This window comes from Mercenaria mercenaria, chromosome 6, assembly GCF_021730395.1.
Source record: "Mercenaria mercenaria strain notata chromosome 6, MADL_Memer_1, whole genome shotgun sequence".
Lineage (NCBI taxonomy): Eukaryota > Metazoa > Mollusca > Bivalvia > Venerida > Veneridae > Mercenaria > Mercenaria mercenaria.
Genome location: NC_069366.1, coordinates 77,568,767 through 77,584,367, shown reverse-complemented (window position 1 = coordinate 77,584,367; position 15,601 = coordinate 77,568,767). Strand labels below are relative to the sequence as shown.

The 15,601-nt window shown below is 34.8% G+C and overlaps 1 protein-coding gene across 1 annotated transcript in view; it reads left to right on the top strand.

Moving 5' to 3' along the window:
* The first annotated feature begins 1,158 nt into the window (after positions 1-1,158).
* Positions 1,159-15,601, top strand: part of LOC123548459 (neurotrypsin-like) — a 53,207-nt gene continuing 38,764 nt past the window's right edge. The window contains exons 1-3 of the mRNA XM_045335750.2: positions 1,159-1,670; positions 6,052-6,196; positions 6,785-6,957. Coding sequence (XP_045191685.2) covers positions 1,319-1,670; positions 6,052-6,196; positions 6,785-6,957 — 670 coding nt within the window. The 5' untranslated portion in view covers positions 1,159-1,318. The remainder of the gene's footprint in view (positions 1,671-6,051; positions 6,197-6,784; positions 6,958-15,601) is intronic.

Genomic DNA, 15,601 nt, shown 5'->3' with positions numbered 1-15,601 from the left:
ATTTATAATTCTTAACTTTTTATGATAAAGATTTCATTTGAAATACAGAGAACAGTAATGACGTTACGTCATTGTAATATTTCAAAATGTAGCTGCCTGAACATATTTAACATTGAAAGCGTACAAAAATTATTGAAAAAAAAACTCAGAAGTCTAATGCTGTTTTTCCTTGGAAAATGAACTGTTTTAAAATGATATATATATTATACTGCATAGTTTACAAGAACTTTCTTTGAACTCTTGAAAAAATGTTTGCAACCGTGGGGCGAAAAGCAAGAATCGTCAGGAGTATTGTCGCATGATAAAACAAATAAATCGAACAGCTTAAAGCTGCGTAATTATTCATAAAGCCTCACTAGTTTCGTCTGTCGCACACTTTATGCTTTGGTTTTGTAATGAAAGGTGGCTGTGACTTTTAGAGGATTAGTGTTTTAGGGACTTACTTTTAGGGACTTGTTTATATATATATATTTGTTTTCTTTTTTTAATATTTATTTTATCTTTCAGCAGTTTAAATGCACAACAGACTGTCAACTGACTTTAATAAAAACATATTACAGAGCTAATAAAACAAATGGCTTTATATTTATCAGTGATGCTATATTCCTGGTCCTTTCGGTTCATGGAGTTTATTGAATTCTTTTAAGATAGAATTCCACTTTATCTGTACTAGGTGATATGATGGGTGTAGAGAATATCAGTACCATTGTCAGCCTAATCAAACTGAGTCAGTTTTTGTTTTGTTTGGTTGCGGTCTGTGCTTCCAAAGAATTTTCTTTTAGACTTTGTTAAAAAAATGAGCCGTGTCATGAGAAAATCAACATAGTGGGTTTGCGACCAGCATGGATCCAGACCAGCCTGCGCATCCGCGCAGTCTGGTCAGGATCCATGCTGGTCGCTTATGGTTTCTCTAATTGCAGTAGGCTTTAAAAGCGAACAACATGGATCCTGACCAGACTGCGCGGATGCGCAGGCTGGTCTGGATCCATGCTGGTCGCACACCCACTATGTTGGTTTTCTCATGGCTCGGCTCAAATGTTTTCCAATTTCGATGTTACATATAATGTATTTCGAATGATAGCATTAGATACCAGTCAAAATAGCTTATATTTTAAAATCATAATATGAGGGGAAACACATTTGCTCGTGTAAAATTACCCCTTTCTACTGCGGAAAGCTTGTATTTACTAAGTAAAGGAAACAAAACAAATACGAGTCTAGAATGAAAAAATTATCTATAAAAATAATGTATTTTATTAAAATGGGAGTTGGTTGACAGCCTAGGTGTATTTCAATACTGTATTTTAATACAAAGGACATGGATAACATCAGAAAGAATATACTGGCATTAGGCCTTGTGATTTTGGTGGTAGAATATACGTTTGTTATTTGTGATGGAATACGCTGGACAAAATACCATTACAATGGCAATACTGGACATAAACACGTCGAACCGAGAGAAAAAGTCTTTACTGCTGAAGTAAAGGACCCTGTTGCATGCGCCAAGCTATGTCACACAAACGGTGTTTGCAAAAGTTTTTCCTTTCAAGCAGAAACTAACAAGTGTTCAGGATGCAAAGGAACACTCCATTGTGATGCAGTAGCCACCGACAACCCACAGGACTCTGCAACATCAGCGTTCTTTTCAACTGTCAAGGAGCACAGTGGACGTAAGAATTAATATAATATTGATCTTATCTTTTTTATCATATAAAATACGAACAGTGATAGAAAGATATGTAACTATTGTCGATTAAACGTATAACATTATGGCAATATTCAATATTTTGTTGTTTAACAGCTTTCAGTATCGTTTGATCCACCGAACCTGTAATAGGAGTACTTTTGAATTAATAATTTATTTCGCAAGATACATGTTTAGGTAAAACATCATTATTGGGAATTGTTATTCCTAGTTACCGATATCTAACTTATTTAATCTCCTCTTGAGTTAAATATGACTTTTAATTGTTGCGGACAAAATCGAACAACTCTAGTCAATTAGATAAAAATGCTTCAGCAGGTAAAACATTAAAATGGCCGGTGTATATTTACTGAAAATGCAAATGCGAGGTAAAACAGTATGTTTACAAGTAAGAAGACGGAAAAGTGATGATGAAGATGCAGTTTATGATTGTTACTGTTTATATGCTTTACAAGATATATGCATGCCTTAGTTACACTTTATATCTATATTATTAATATATGCATACCAAAATAGACAGTAGTAACCAAAAGAAAAATATTTGTTGAAATTATCTTGTAAATATCGTCCTAAATCCGACAAATGTTTCTAAATATCTCAGAAAAAAGCAAGGATACCCATGATATTCATGTTTTTGTTCTGCTGTGTGTGATGTAAGCCACTTGTACAGTAAAAAAGAAAAGATATTTTACAATAGAAAAAGGGTATTTTATGAAATGTGCAATTTTGCTACAATTTAGTATATTAAGTGAGAAATAAAATGTAAAAGAAAAGTATTTCATGTAAATATTGGAATTTATGAAATTATTTGTAGCAGTTATGTACTTTCATACGTAAATATTTAAGAACAAATCCAGCTTTTTCTTCAGTCAACAAAAATAACAAGTGTTTACATGAGATATTTACACTAATCTTATATTCAACCTATAAAAACTAAACCAGAGAAAAAAAGAATTTCTACAAAGTTTACACCAAACGATTATAAAATTACAATTTTGACTTTTATTGTTGCTAAATCATATTTTTCAGTGAATATAATGAACATTTAAGATATATTTGGACTTAAAAAGATCATACTTCTATCCCTAAGGACTTTTGCCGGGTTTTTTTTCTACAGATAGTTTTTTTTTTATAATGCGCATTTCTACTTCAATATCTACGCTGTCAATTTCAATGATCATAAGGAAATGTCACCATGCTCAATTGTAAGGTATAGACAGCATAAATGAATGACTAATTAGAAGTTGATATTCAATAAGAGAACCAAGAACAGAAACAAACTATGAATTAAATTCAATGAAAAATAAAATTTACTGACAAATAAGTATTCAAAGTTACAAGTTAACAGTGACGTCTAATAAAAGGTGAAAATTAGAAGTTGATTATGTAATTTAATCATAAGCAATCAGTATTCCGTACTTAAATACCAGTTTACCTCATATTGTAATTTGTTCTTATCGAACATATTAATCTCTGATCTGCTGTGAGCTTTTCGTCTTGAATCAAAGTTTCTGGGATTGTGGCTCGTCAATTTGCCAAATCCCTCAAACTATTAATTTTCTTCAACGTCAATTTTGATTAATCTGATATTTGTCGAATACAGAATTTTTGCAAACATTCATATGGGCTACATGTGCTGTGCGCGCCAACGGTGCAAGAGTCACTTAAAAATAATATAACTCTTACAGGAAAGGTAAAAAAAAAAAATCCTAATTTCTGTTGAACACATCGGGCAGTTTACAATTTTATGTCAGTTGGTCTAAGTTGGATAGGCAAACACGTGACCATGTCTATTTCTTCCTTCGCTGATTTCGGATGTATATTGAATAGACACGGTTACGAGTTTGTCAGCCCGATACAAATCTGATGAGGATTATTTTCAAAATAACATATAAATACAGCTGTACATGTATATACTGCTAATGTTACTAATGTCTCAAGCCAAATAAATCAGTATCATCACTTTCCGCCGCATTCTATGATTTAAAAGGCATTTTATAAAGGTTTATTTTTTTCTCATTTTACGAAAGCGCGTATTGATTTAACAACTGTAGAAGCAGTGTGTCAATGATTGCAAAAAAAAAAAAAACAGTTTCAAAGATTCTCTAGCGGTGCATTTTATTTGTTGTACGAGTCAGAGTTGTGGAAAAAATTAAAATTAAAATAAAGATATTTAATTTTAACTTTATATCCATTCTCAGTAGTATAGGAGCAGATGTCCCATAAGACCTAAAACAATTATGACTTTATATATGCTGTATTCTCCTGGAGGATTATAGGGTTTACAAACATATCAATTTTGCATTATTTGAATGTGAATTTTTGGTATTTTGAACAATGCTATAGGAAAATTTAGAGACTTAGGAGTAGTTTATATAATTGACGATTTAAACACAAAAACTAGTAAAAAAGTGTGCGATATAATCCTGGATATATACTTAACCCTTTTGTTAACACGCCGTTTTGATAATCATGCGAATAGTTATTGCAAGAAACTGTAATTGCAATGTTAACAAAACGAGATACAGTTTTAGTGCTAAAGACAGATTTGAAAAAGAAGACAATGTGCGTTTTTCTTTTTGAATTTATAAGCTCTCCTATATCGTTCAGGAGGTGGATGATACGGTGTCGGTTATCAATTATTCTGCTCCAGCATTTGTTTCTTGATCTACCAGAAAACTTCTTGTTCTGAAGACCTCTTTGAATTTTGTTAACATCGCTCAGTTTGGCCCGTTTTACGAGACACACGTCATATATACACTTCTAAAGTACATCCAGTTAGCTTTCCAAACTCTGGAAAAGATTACTCGAGAAGAGCGAAACTTCTATTTCATATGAAATTCAATGATATTCTACATGTCAATGTAAATTCTCGTCATCTTAAAGTAATCTTATAGTAAAGATGATTCAAGTTAGACATAGTTCTGAAAATTATTATGCTCAGGTTTGTATTTGAACAACGTATTTCTGGTAAGAGTTAGTAGTTTTCCACATTTCAATTGCAAAATACATGTATCTATAAAAAATCAAAAGAGTGTGACACAATTTTGTTTACTTTATAAGTATTGAAATAATATGTGACAACTGCATTAAGTTACATATAAGAAGTAATTTACAGACTACTTCCTTAAATAATACGTGTTTTATTGAAATACTTATGTTACACATTGTTTAATGCACTATACATATTACAGAATCTGATGTTAATTTATTTATTAAACAACAGAGAAATGAATAATATTCTTTGCAAGTTTCAAATTGTTATATGTGTTAAACATTTACAGAGTCAGAATATAAAGGTTCATTTCAGCTGAGTAGCCTCTGCTCGTTTAGGCCTCTTGTCTTCATATGAACAGTTTAGATAAAACATTATTAGCAAAGAGTTACATAAGTCATCCACTGTCGTTAAAATGACTGTCTTTAAAATGACTAGATGCTTACTGATTTTTGCTTGTGAAGTTTTTGTCTAATAACAGACGGGAAGTAAAAACAAGTTTCTTTATAATGTATGTATTACTTGAACCTGTATGATATTCGTAAAGTTTATTGTTGTTAATATTTTATTTATTCATTATAAATATATCAGAATCTCAATTTACCTACCATATTTATGTTTTAATATTCTGATCTATAATGCTTTCGATATTATGACATAGATAGCGCTTTCCGGAAAGGGTGACCCAAAAATGTTTATCCAACGAAATATGAATATGAATCTTAGCGACTGACGCCTCGTTCGATAATCATATATCTTGTAGTGAATAGTTTTTACAATGCAATATTTACATAGTAATGTTTATTTTTATTTTTGCCTTTTTCAGTTGAAATAAATGAAATGAATTTATTTATCTCTCTTTATATTTTGTTTTTATTTAGTAATAGAAGCATATTGCTGAGATGTGAATATTCTCCTTACTTTATGTCGGCTTCGTCTGTCTACTATGCTTTTCATAAATTTTAGATCATCCATATTATTACACTCTCAATGTTAAAAGTAATTTTTAAAGAAGAAACATGTTATAAAATACGAAGATGTAAATTATTTATTAATTTAGAAAAATACCGCAAAGCGTTAATCGCTCAGTACATTTAATTCCATAAATGTATTTTACGTCATGCAATAATCATACAATTTCAACACCAAGGCACTAATTTATGATTATTATAACCGACAGACTTAATCATATTCTCAAAATAATGACGTGCAGACATTCATCTAAAGGAGCCCTTTAGTCAAATTGATAATTTGATCCCTTTGGAAATATAGAAAACAAATGCAAAATATAAAAGTGGACTCAATTCCCGACAAGTCCTTGTATGATGTATCGAGATTTACTCTGTTACAGCATCATCTGTGCGTTTAGCTGGTGGACATATTGAGTACGAGGGAAGGCTAGAAGTATTTCAAAATGGACAGTGGGGAGCTGTCTGCAATGACAGTTTTGGCAAGAAAGAAGCAATGGTTGCTTGCAAAATGCTAAACTTACAATGGTAAACACTTATAAAGCTTTTAAGAAAGCAATGTGTGCATCCTGCATAACATAATGTACATTATCTCAACGCGTATATATATATATTATATACATGATAGAAAGATGATTAAATAGGTTGGTACAAACTTGCACTATAACAAAAGGATATGGCATTCAAAGTTAGAATATATATTTGCGGTCATTTTTCTATCCTATTGCCAAATGCAATTATAAGGCATTTTTGCTTCCGACATCATGTGTTAGAGGCATCCGTGTCCCATGGACACATTTTAGATTTAAATATTAAAGGAAACACACATACTAGTATATTAACATTCTTACACAATATATATATGCAAACATACATAATTTATATATTAATTGTAATTATCACTTATTAAAATATGAAAGCACGAATAATTGTAAAAAATAAGAACATATAAAATACAAAGGAAACTACAAATGAAACATTAGGCAGTAATAACATGAATTATTAAATATACAAAAGTAGTATATAAATGTATGGAGATTTAAAACATGTGAATATACATTGACGTGTCAAAGAAAACATTAGACTTGAATATTTATAAACTTACATCTGTTTCAGGGACTTTGCGAAAACGTATCCTAGTGCTCATTTTAATGAGAGTACACTACCAATCCTTCTTGGTGATGTTTCATGTTCCGGTTCGGAGAACAGCCTTTTCGAGTGTTTGCATCGTGTGTGGGGCGAAGTTGATTGTAGACATGGCGAGAATGTTGGAATATCTTGTTCACCAGGTATTATATTCCTACAATTTCTGACACATTAAATGATTTATTATACAAATAAACACGCTAACTAAAGCATGATTTTGATAGGGGTAGGGTAGGAGGGTTAACGTCGCACCGACACAATTATAGGTCATATTGCGACTTTCCAGCTCTAATGTCCCAAGGTGCCCCTCCTTGTATTACTTATCACAGGAGGGTACATGGGTAGAACCACCGACCTTCCTTAAGCTAGCTGGGTGGCTTCCTCACATGAGAATCTCGACGCCCCATGTGAGACTCGAACCCATATTGGTGAGGGGCAAGTAATTTGAAGTCAGCGACCTTAACAATTTGGCCACAGAGGCCGAAACTGATGATATTTGTGCAGTTGCTGCATTATATTAGCCGCCAGAAGGCGGCTTCCAGTACGTACGCTTGAAATTTTCTCATATGGAGATGACGTCATTGATTTAGGATCAGCTGTTGTATAACTGTTGTGTTTATATAACAAAAAAATGTATATAAGACGAACTGATTTAATAAAATTTCAAAGTAAAAACATAAATGATTTTTTAAATCATCCAATTTCTTTTTAATGCAGATATATAATCATAATTATAAAAATCAATAGTCAGCAAAAATTGTAAAAGAACTATCCCCATTTTTGTAGACTGGTCAATGGTCCTCTACTTTAACACTATGTTTTGTTTGATTGTCATTTCAGTCTGTGTATTTCGCATATTTTTATATCATAAATTGACTGAAGTGAAAAACGTAAATATATTTATAAGGTAATATAATACATTTGTGTATTTGAAATGATCTTCTTCCAGCAAAATTAGCGATTGAAGCTTTTTCTCTCTACAAATATACATATAGGAATACAATTCTATACAGTTACTTTTACCTGCGTAGATAGGGAATGATAGAGAATAATTTATATAATAAGTTACCAGAAAATTTGTATGAAAATTAGTATAGATGACTGGAATTATCTGCGCTTATCAGTTATGTATTGTTTAAACCTTCATAGTTGTATGGTATGTTTGTTAATTGACGATACGCTAGCAAGGTGTATATTGTGCTACATTTCTCTTAGGGAAAGCCTGACTATTTTTAGATTAGCATTCGCATATTTGATACAGAAATCTGTACGGCCACTAGACAAACACCACAATTTAATTTTAACATAAAGTTGCAAAACTGCACTTCTTATGCTTTAAGTATGGTCACGGGTGTTAGAAATCAATTTACTGATGCTCTTAAGGCATATTTCCCTTATTTGTATTCATTTTTAACACTTTCCGAAAAGTCTCACATAATGAAATTAAAAAAAAAACATCCCGACCTCAAAATTCCAATTTGAGCATGTTACCAGAAACAAAGAATTTTTTTATTCTAACTGTTAAATATTTTCTTCCTCCCTTATCGCCCCACCACAAATCAAGACTACTGACCATGTGTTACTTCTATATTACGTTATTTTTTCTGTAGTGACAAAACTTTTTCCTATTATTGGATCTAAGACAGAAATATGTTTGTTAATACTGCTACCTGGATTATATAAAATTGATTTGATTTCTAATATGAGAGGTGTATGCTTTAAATTGTGCAACATTTCACTGGTATAAACTAGTTCTTACAACTTTGATTAATCGCTCTCAAGACCCAATCCAGATAGAATCAACCTCGAGCTTAGATGTTTTGGTTGTGTTTTAAAATGAAAAACGCAATTAGTAGTTTAAAACAAGTTTAAACCCATCACAAATTGCTTTACCTCGTAGAAAAAATGATAGAATTTTGTGAGTTTACAAGTTATTCTATTTTCCTAAGACCCTGGATGCCAACGACAAACCTAAATTATAATTATTTTTGCTATGGTCGAGTATAACTGAATACGGATTAACATTACATATCGAACGCCCCTTGTACATTCAAACTAGATGACGTTGTGCAACAGCACCAAATTTTGACCTTTGACCTCTAAGTATGACTGTAGCCTTTGAGGTAGGGGTCTGGGAGTTGCACGCGACACTGTCTCATTGAGGCAAACATTTATACAAAAACATGAAACTGCGAGCCGGTGGCACAACCCTTACTTTACCCTCATTTTTCCATTTATTCTTTGGCATTTATTTTTGGACAGCAAGGCGAGAGGTAGTGGATTTCAAATGTTGCAAACAGAAGGGTGTCCTCACACCTTAACTTTCTTGATTTAAAATGTACTAACTTTACTCTGATCACAATTTTAAATTGATATGTAATAATGAAAAGTTGTAGAATATACCAGTGAAATGTTGCACAATTTAAAGCATACACCTCTCATATTAAAAATCAAATCAATTTTATATAATCCAGGTAGCAATCGAGAATTAAGATATTAGTACCAACATAATGAAATAACAAGTTTTTTTAACGATGATTATCACGCCTGACAAAATTGCGAGGGTTATTGTACTTAACTTACCATTCTTCGAGTAAAAATATACACACTCAATTTAATACTGTTATACACTTCTTTATTTTGGTTTTCAAATGTTTTTTTTTTATTTTTTATTTTAGTTTTCAAATGTTTTTTGTTTTTTTGAAGATCATTATTTGTTTTATCTGTTTAAACTATAGTTTTAGTTGTTGAATAGTAGACATAAGGAATTGCATATAACAATCTCAATATTTTGGACATAAAATTGTCCAGTAAACCTGAGTACACCTCACTCAAATGGTTATATTTTTACTTTGAATCTACCGATTTTTATCAATTACTCTAAATTGTGCCGGAAACCGCATCTAAAAGTAACTAGCTGTTACGGAACAACATACGGAATAACATAATTGAACCCTCGTAGAAACAAGTTCAATGACACTGCCTTTGATTCCTTGTATGGCATTGCAGAAGGTTTACTAGCTGATATTTTACCCGTCATGAATAAATGAAGTATAAATCTGAAGTATGAAGATAAGGAATCTGAACATCATCGTGCACGGACCATAATTTTACATGGTACAATTTTTATAATCATTCATTTTACTTAGCATTATACTTCATAGACACTTTCCTTATTTCTATGTCTAAGACATTCTGAGGCACAAAGAAATTGCGATTTCTTTGATGTCATGCATCAAATATTCTTCTTGTTCTAGATCTGAAATTTCTTACATTCGATCCTTCTGTGTCTGTTATTTACTAAACCAGACAATGAAATTAAACAGCATTTCATTTTCTTGTGATCATTTATATAAGTATTTATTTGTAATAACATCAATCATTGAAACATATGTATGTACCTTATCTGACCTGTTATGTTTGATCTTGATCTAGAGTGAATCAATTTTGATTGTTCTGCAGATATTTTGGTAATATTAGATTGTCATTGGACTGGAAAAGTACTAATTGAATTGGACACTTGAACAAGTTCAGCACACGGGCGAGGGTTTATTCTTGTAACTTCTATACATTCCTCCTTCGTAAAAGAACTTTACTCTTAAGCAGGATTCGCTGCTTTTCGTCTTGTAATGGTCATGCAGAATGTGCAGAGAGAAAGATTATGCGATCAGAAAAACTTGGGTTGACGGTGGATATAATCGCCGTTCCGAAATCTTTGTCCGGTTAATTCCTCTTACAGTTATTAAGGTATTTTTGCCAAATCTAACAGAAACTAATCACTATGGAGGGAACTTGCGTATGTTGTCAGGGCAGGAAAGCATCATGTATGTGTGAAGAGTTCTGGCCCTTTAAATATTTATAGAATATTTATTGTGCAATACTGATATAAGCCTTGTATAGTTTTCATAGAATGTGGCCAAAACTTATAGGAATTTACCACCATGAAATAAGATGCACATATGTTTAGTACTCATGTGTACCATGCTTTGTTTATGGACATACGACAATGTACAAATTTGTTGTTATGCAGACAACTCCTGTAGTAGTTTTCAAGGGAACTGACAGAAACAACAAAATTTCATTGTAATTAAGTGATCTTACGCTTAATGTTAGAATATACTAGTAACATACCCCCTTAATAACCGCTTTCCGTCTGCAATTACTAAGCATTCACCGACATAAACGTGGATAAAATCGTCGTCGGCCTCAATCTAAGAAGACGATGGGTTGCACTGGGAAGAACTTGAGCTGGAACAGCGTCTGCGATTACTTCAGAGGTCAATCCTGGAATGACTGCAGTCATCACAAATTTAATCCGAGCTTGTCACTGTACATAAACTTGATGCCATTCTCTCCAGTCACCTCCGTCTCTGCTTGTCGTTTCTCTCTTCCTCTGCTTTCTTGATACCTGCATTGACGTCGTGCCCCCAGGACGGGCGATCCTGTACTATGTCCTCCCATGACTCAATGTCTATATGACAGATCTGAGGTCTTTCTTGCATACATCAGAGTACTTAAAGTATGGCCGGACAACTTAATGTGTACCTTCATCGAGTTGTCGAATCTTGTCTCCTATCCAGGGACCTCCGTGGCCGAGTGGTTAAGGTCGCTGACTTCAGATCACTTGCCCCTCATCGATGTTGGTTCGAGCTGCACTCGGGGCGTTGAATTCTTCATGTGAGGAAGCCATCCAGCTGGCTTACAGAAGGTCGGTGGTTCTACCCAGGTGCCCGCTTGTGATGAAATAATGCACGGAGGGGCACCCGGGGTCTTCCTCTACTATTAAAGCTGAAAAGTCGCCATATGACCTATCATGTGTCGATGCGACGTTAAATCCAACCAAACAAAAAAAAAATGGTTTCACTACCACTTGGGACACATGCCAGGTACACTTTCAGCTTTGTGTTTAGAGCCCGGTTGTGTTCTCCTAGACCCTCTTGCTGAGCTTTGGCATCACACCTGTGGCCTTTTATCCCACTGGCATTCATTTCTACATCAAGGGAGAGATTTTCCGGGATTTTCCGGGATGAGTCAGACCAGGTATCTGAAGTTGTGTACGTTTGCCGACTGCAAGCCGTTGATTGAGGGTAAAGAAGGTATTGGAGCATCCTGTTCCATGATTTCTGTCCTCTTAATGCTGATTGTCAGAGCAAACTCTCGGCAGGCATTTGAAAATCGCTCTAGAAGGCGCTGTAGGACATCGTGAGTATGGCTGACAAGAGCATCATTATCCGCAAACACAATTTCTCTATGGAGAATATGAGTTACTTGTGTTCTCAGTGGGGTACAGTTTAATGTAATGTTCCACCCATCTTTCCGCCCGCTCACTAAGCTCAGTAGCGAGAGCGTTGGTCTACAGATTGAGGGGTTGCAAGTTCGATCCCTGGGCGGGGCGTATGTTCTCCGTGACTATTTGCTAAAAGACACTGTGTCTTAAATCATTCGTCTTCCACCTCTGAGAATTCATGTGGGGAAGTTGGCAGTTACTTACGGAGAAGAGGTTTGTACTGGCATAGAATCCAGGAAAACTGATTAGGTTAACTACCCGCCGTTACATGACTGAAATACTGTTTAAACGGCGTTAAATCCAAACAAATAAACAGAACAAACCCATGCCTTTCCATCTGTTTACAGCGGTCTGTAATGGTCTGACCATATTTAGACTTGACAGGAGATGTCTTCCTTGTGGCAGGGCCTGTTGCTTGTTTTATGCCTTCGTACATGGCTCTAATATTGCCAGTAGAGAATGCCTACTCAATTGAGGCACATAGCTCCAGTCTGTATTCGTTTGCACATTATCTGGCCGTCTGCTGTTCTTTAGCTCTGGTTTTACGAAGAAGAGTTAGGTTCTGTTACGTCGGATGTTATTTCCAGTTCGACACGGCATGTCTTTTGGCTTCAGAAAGAGGTTTTAAGGTTAGCTTCAGACAAGTCCTTATTTCATTTTTTTCTCTCTGTCCATAAGCATTGATGGCACAGTCGCAGATGGTGGCGCTAAGATATATTCATCTGGATATAGCAGAAGTGAGGAAATATGACCAAATCTGCCTGTATTTCCACTGTTTATGGTTGTACATTCATAATTTATGAGTAAGCTGATGGAAAAAGCACATCCCGAACGCATGAAAATACTTTTCTTAGACCATTTAAAAATAAAAGTGGAGAAGTGCGGATGGATGCTGGTTTTTGAGATGACGGCAACATATAACTGAAACAAAAACTGAGACGAAGGTTAACCTTTTTCCCACGGGCAAGTTTATTTCGATTTTCGATTGACGATTGCGAGCATCAATCTAGTTAGTTTGGCTACCGACTAGATAATCTTTTCTTCTAAAAGAACAATTATATTATGTATTCTGACTTGATCTGTCTTGGCTCTTACCGTGTGCTTTGAGTAGACAAGGGACATAATTAAACAAAATTTGAATAGCCTCTGGAGTTATCTCATATGATCAAAATCTAGTAAACTTTTCTGCAATATATTTTGCATCAGTAGTAACCCCCTCTAACTCCCGCCATCTTTCAGATCTGCGTATCTATATTTAAGCTTAGATGCATTTGGTTCCCGTTCCTGTTCGACATAGCTTTGTAGTGAATACCCGGTAAAGGAGCCAAGAGTAAATGTTTACATTGGAGAAAGTTATGACGTTTTTGTACAGAAAATCAAGCCGATTTTGCTAATCGACAGACAACAGGGGCGGATCCAGAATATTTCAGGGGGTCTAGATGATGGTGGGTGCTGGAGGGGGTGACCCCCTCCTGCTTGTTGGGTTTACGGAGGGCCTCCCCCGTGAAATGTTCGTTCCTCTGGGTCGACGGAGAGCGAATTTCGAGCGTTTAGAGTAAAAAAGCAAGAATCTAAATCCCATCAAAAATGTAATCATCACTTTTGAAATTTGAAATCAAATATTATTTTATTTTTTCCCCATGATATGAAAACGGGCATAAATGAACAAGGATGAAATTTTCATTATTGGCCTTGACTAACTTGAAGCCCCCTTCCAATGATTCGCCGACTTCTAAATGGTTATTAAAATATGATATTAATCAATTATTGCCATAATTGATGTGTGGATATTTGCCGTTTGATTTCATACATTACCAGCTCTAGATAACCATAAAGAGGTCTCCACTTTTAGAACCGTTTTTCACTTATTCATTTATTTTCTTGAATCAATTTTACAATAGTATTATTCACAGCAAGTAAGTACATTCCACTTCACACTCTGCAGTGCTGATCCGCTAATTGAGATGACTAAGGTAATATCCACTCAGTGCTATTGTGATAACCGCTCAGACAAGTCGCGTGTGGTTTATGTCTCTTGGAGAAATTCTTTTATGTACAATTTATAGTGTTTATGGGTAGTGAGACTGGCTGTGACATTTAATTACCATTAATTCATTGATGAAGTAAAAAACTTTTGGATTAAATATTAATAATATTGGAGCAATAGTTAATAGACAACAAGAAGAATTATTTTAATAACAATGGATCAAATAGACACAGTGGAGGAGCAGTCCTCAAATGAACAAACAAAAACTCAAGATGAAAGAGAAATAATGGATATGTTCAAATCCTTTATGGATCAGCAATCTGAGATGATAAGTTTAACGAAGGAAGGCTTTAGCAATTCGACCAACTCGGTCAACAAAAAAGCCTCTGCTGCCCAAGCCGACTCGGCAATCAAACAGGCCGGTGCTAGCTGTTCACAATTGGCCGACTCGGACAGAACAGCACCCACGAGTTATGGACTGTCGGACTCTGATAACGGATCATCGGCTAATTCTGATGGTGAGGAAAGTAATTGTGAATTTCTGACACAAATTGAACAATTATACTCTGCAAGTGAAGGCATGGGAGAAAAAATAAACGACAAATTAGCCAAAAATGTGAACTTGTCTTTCCGGAAGATGCTCACTGCTAGTCATCAGAAATCCCTGAGGGAAAATACAAAATCCCAGTAAATTGTGAAAACCTTACAGTACCAAAGGTGAATATTGAACTTTGGGACGAGGCACGTCATACGACGAAAGCTAAAGACCTGGCACTGGTGAAAGTCCAATCCCTGTTGACTAAAGCTGTTGTTCCTATACTTGAAGTAATCAGTGACGCACTGAAAAGTAAAACGCCTGACAACAGGGAAAAAGCGGCCAAGGCTACTGACTCAGTAATTCTCATGGCTGCAGCATTCACTGAAATTATTCAGATTCGGAAGGAAGGATTCAAGTATGAAATGCCTGCCCAGTACAAGAATCGTCTGTGCAGCACATCAAATGAGCCATCAAAGGAGTGGTTATTCGGAGATGATCTGCCGAAAAAGATAAAGGATATAAATGACACGAAATCAGTGTCATATAAACTGGGAAAAAAGAGTGACAAAAGATTTCATCCATACAAGAAGGATGAAAGGTTTCCGAGAACACCTGGACATTTTCGAGCGAAGCCTTTTTTAGGCAAGCGGAGACCCCATCCTCGAGCAAAGGAGGGGAAACAGCGATCCGCAAATTAGACCAGGTAGCACGGGCAGAGGTGAGCACTTACATTTTTTCAAATATACACACTTTAGATACCCCTGAGAATTTCACAGGTGGAAAAGTAGCAACCTTTCAGTTACAGTGGTGTCAAATTACTTCAGATAAATGCAGTTTAAATGCTGTGCATGGCATTGACATTCCTTTTGAGGCAATACCTAATCAAAATGTTTTACCTATCCCTATAAACTTCTCAGAAAGTGAACAAGACTTAATTCAGAAAGAACTGTCATTGTTGTTACAGAAAAGTGTAAT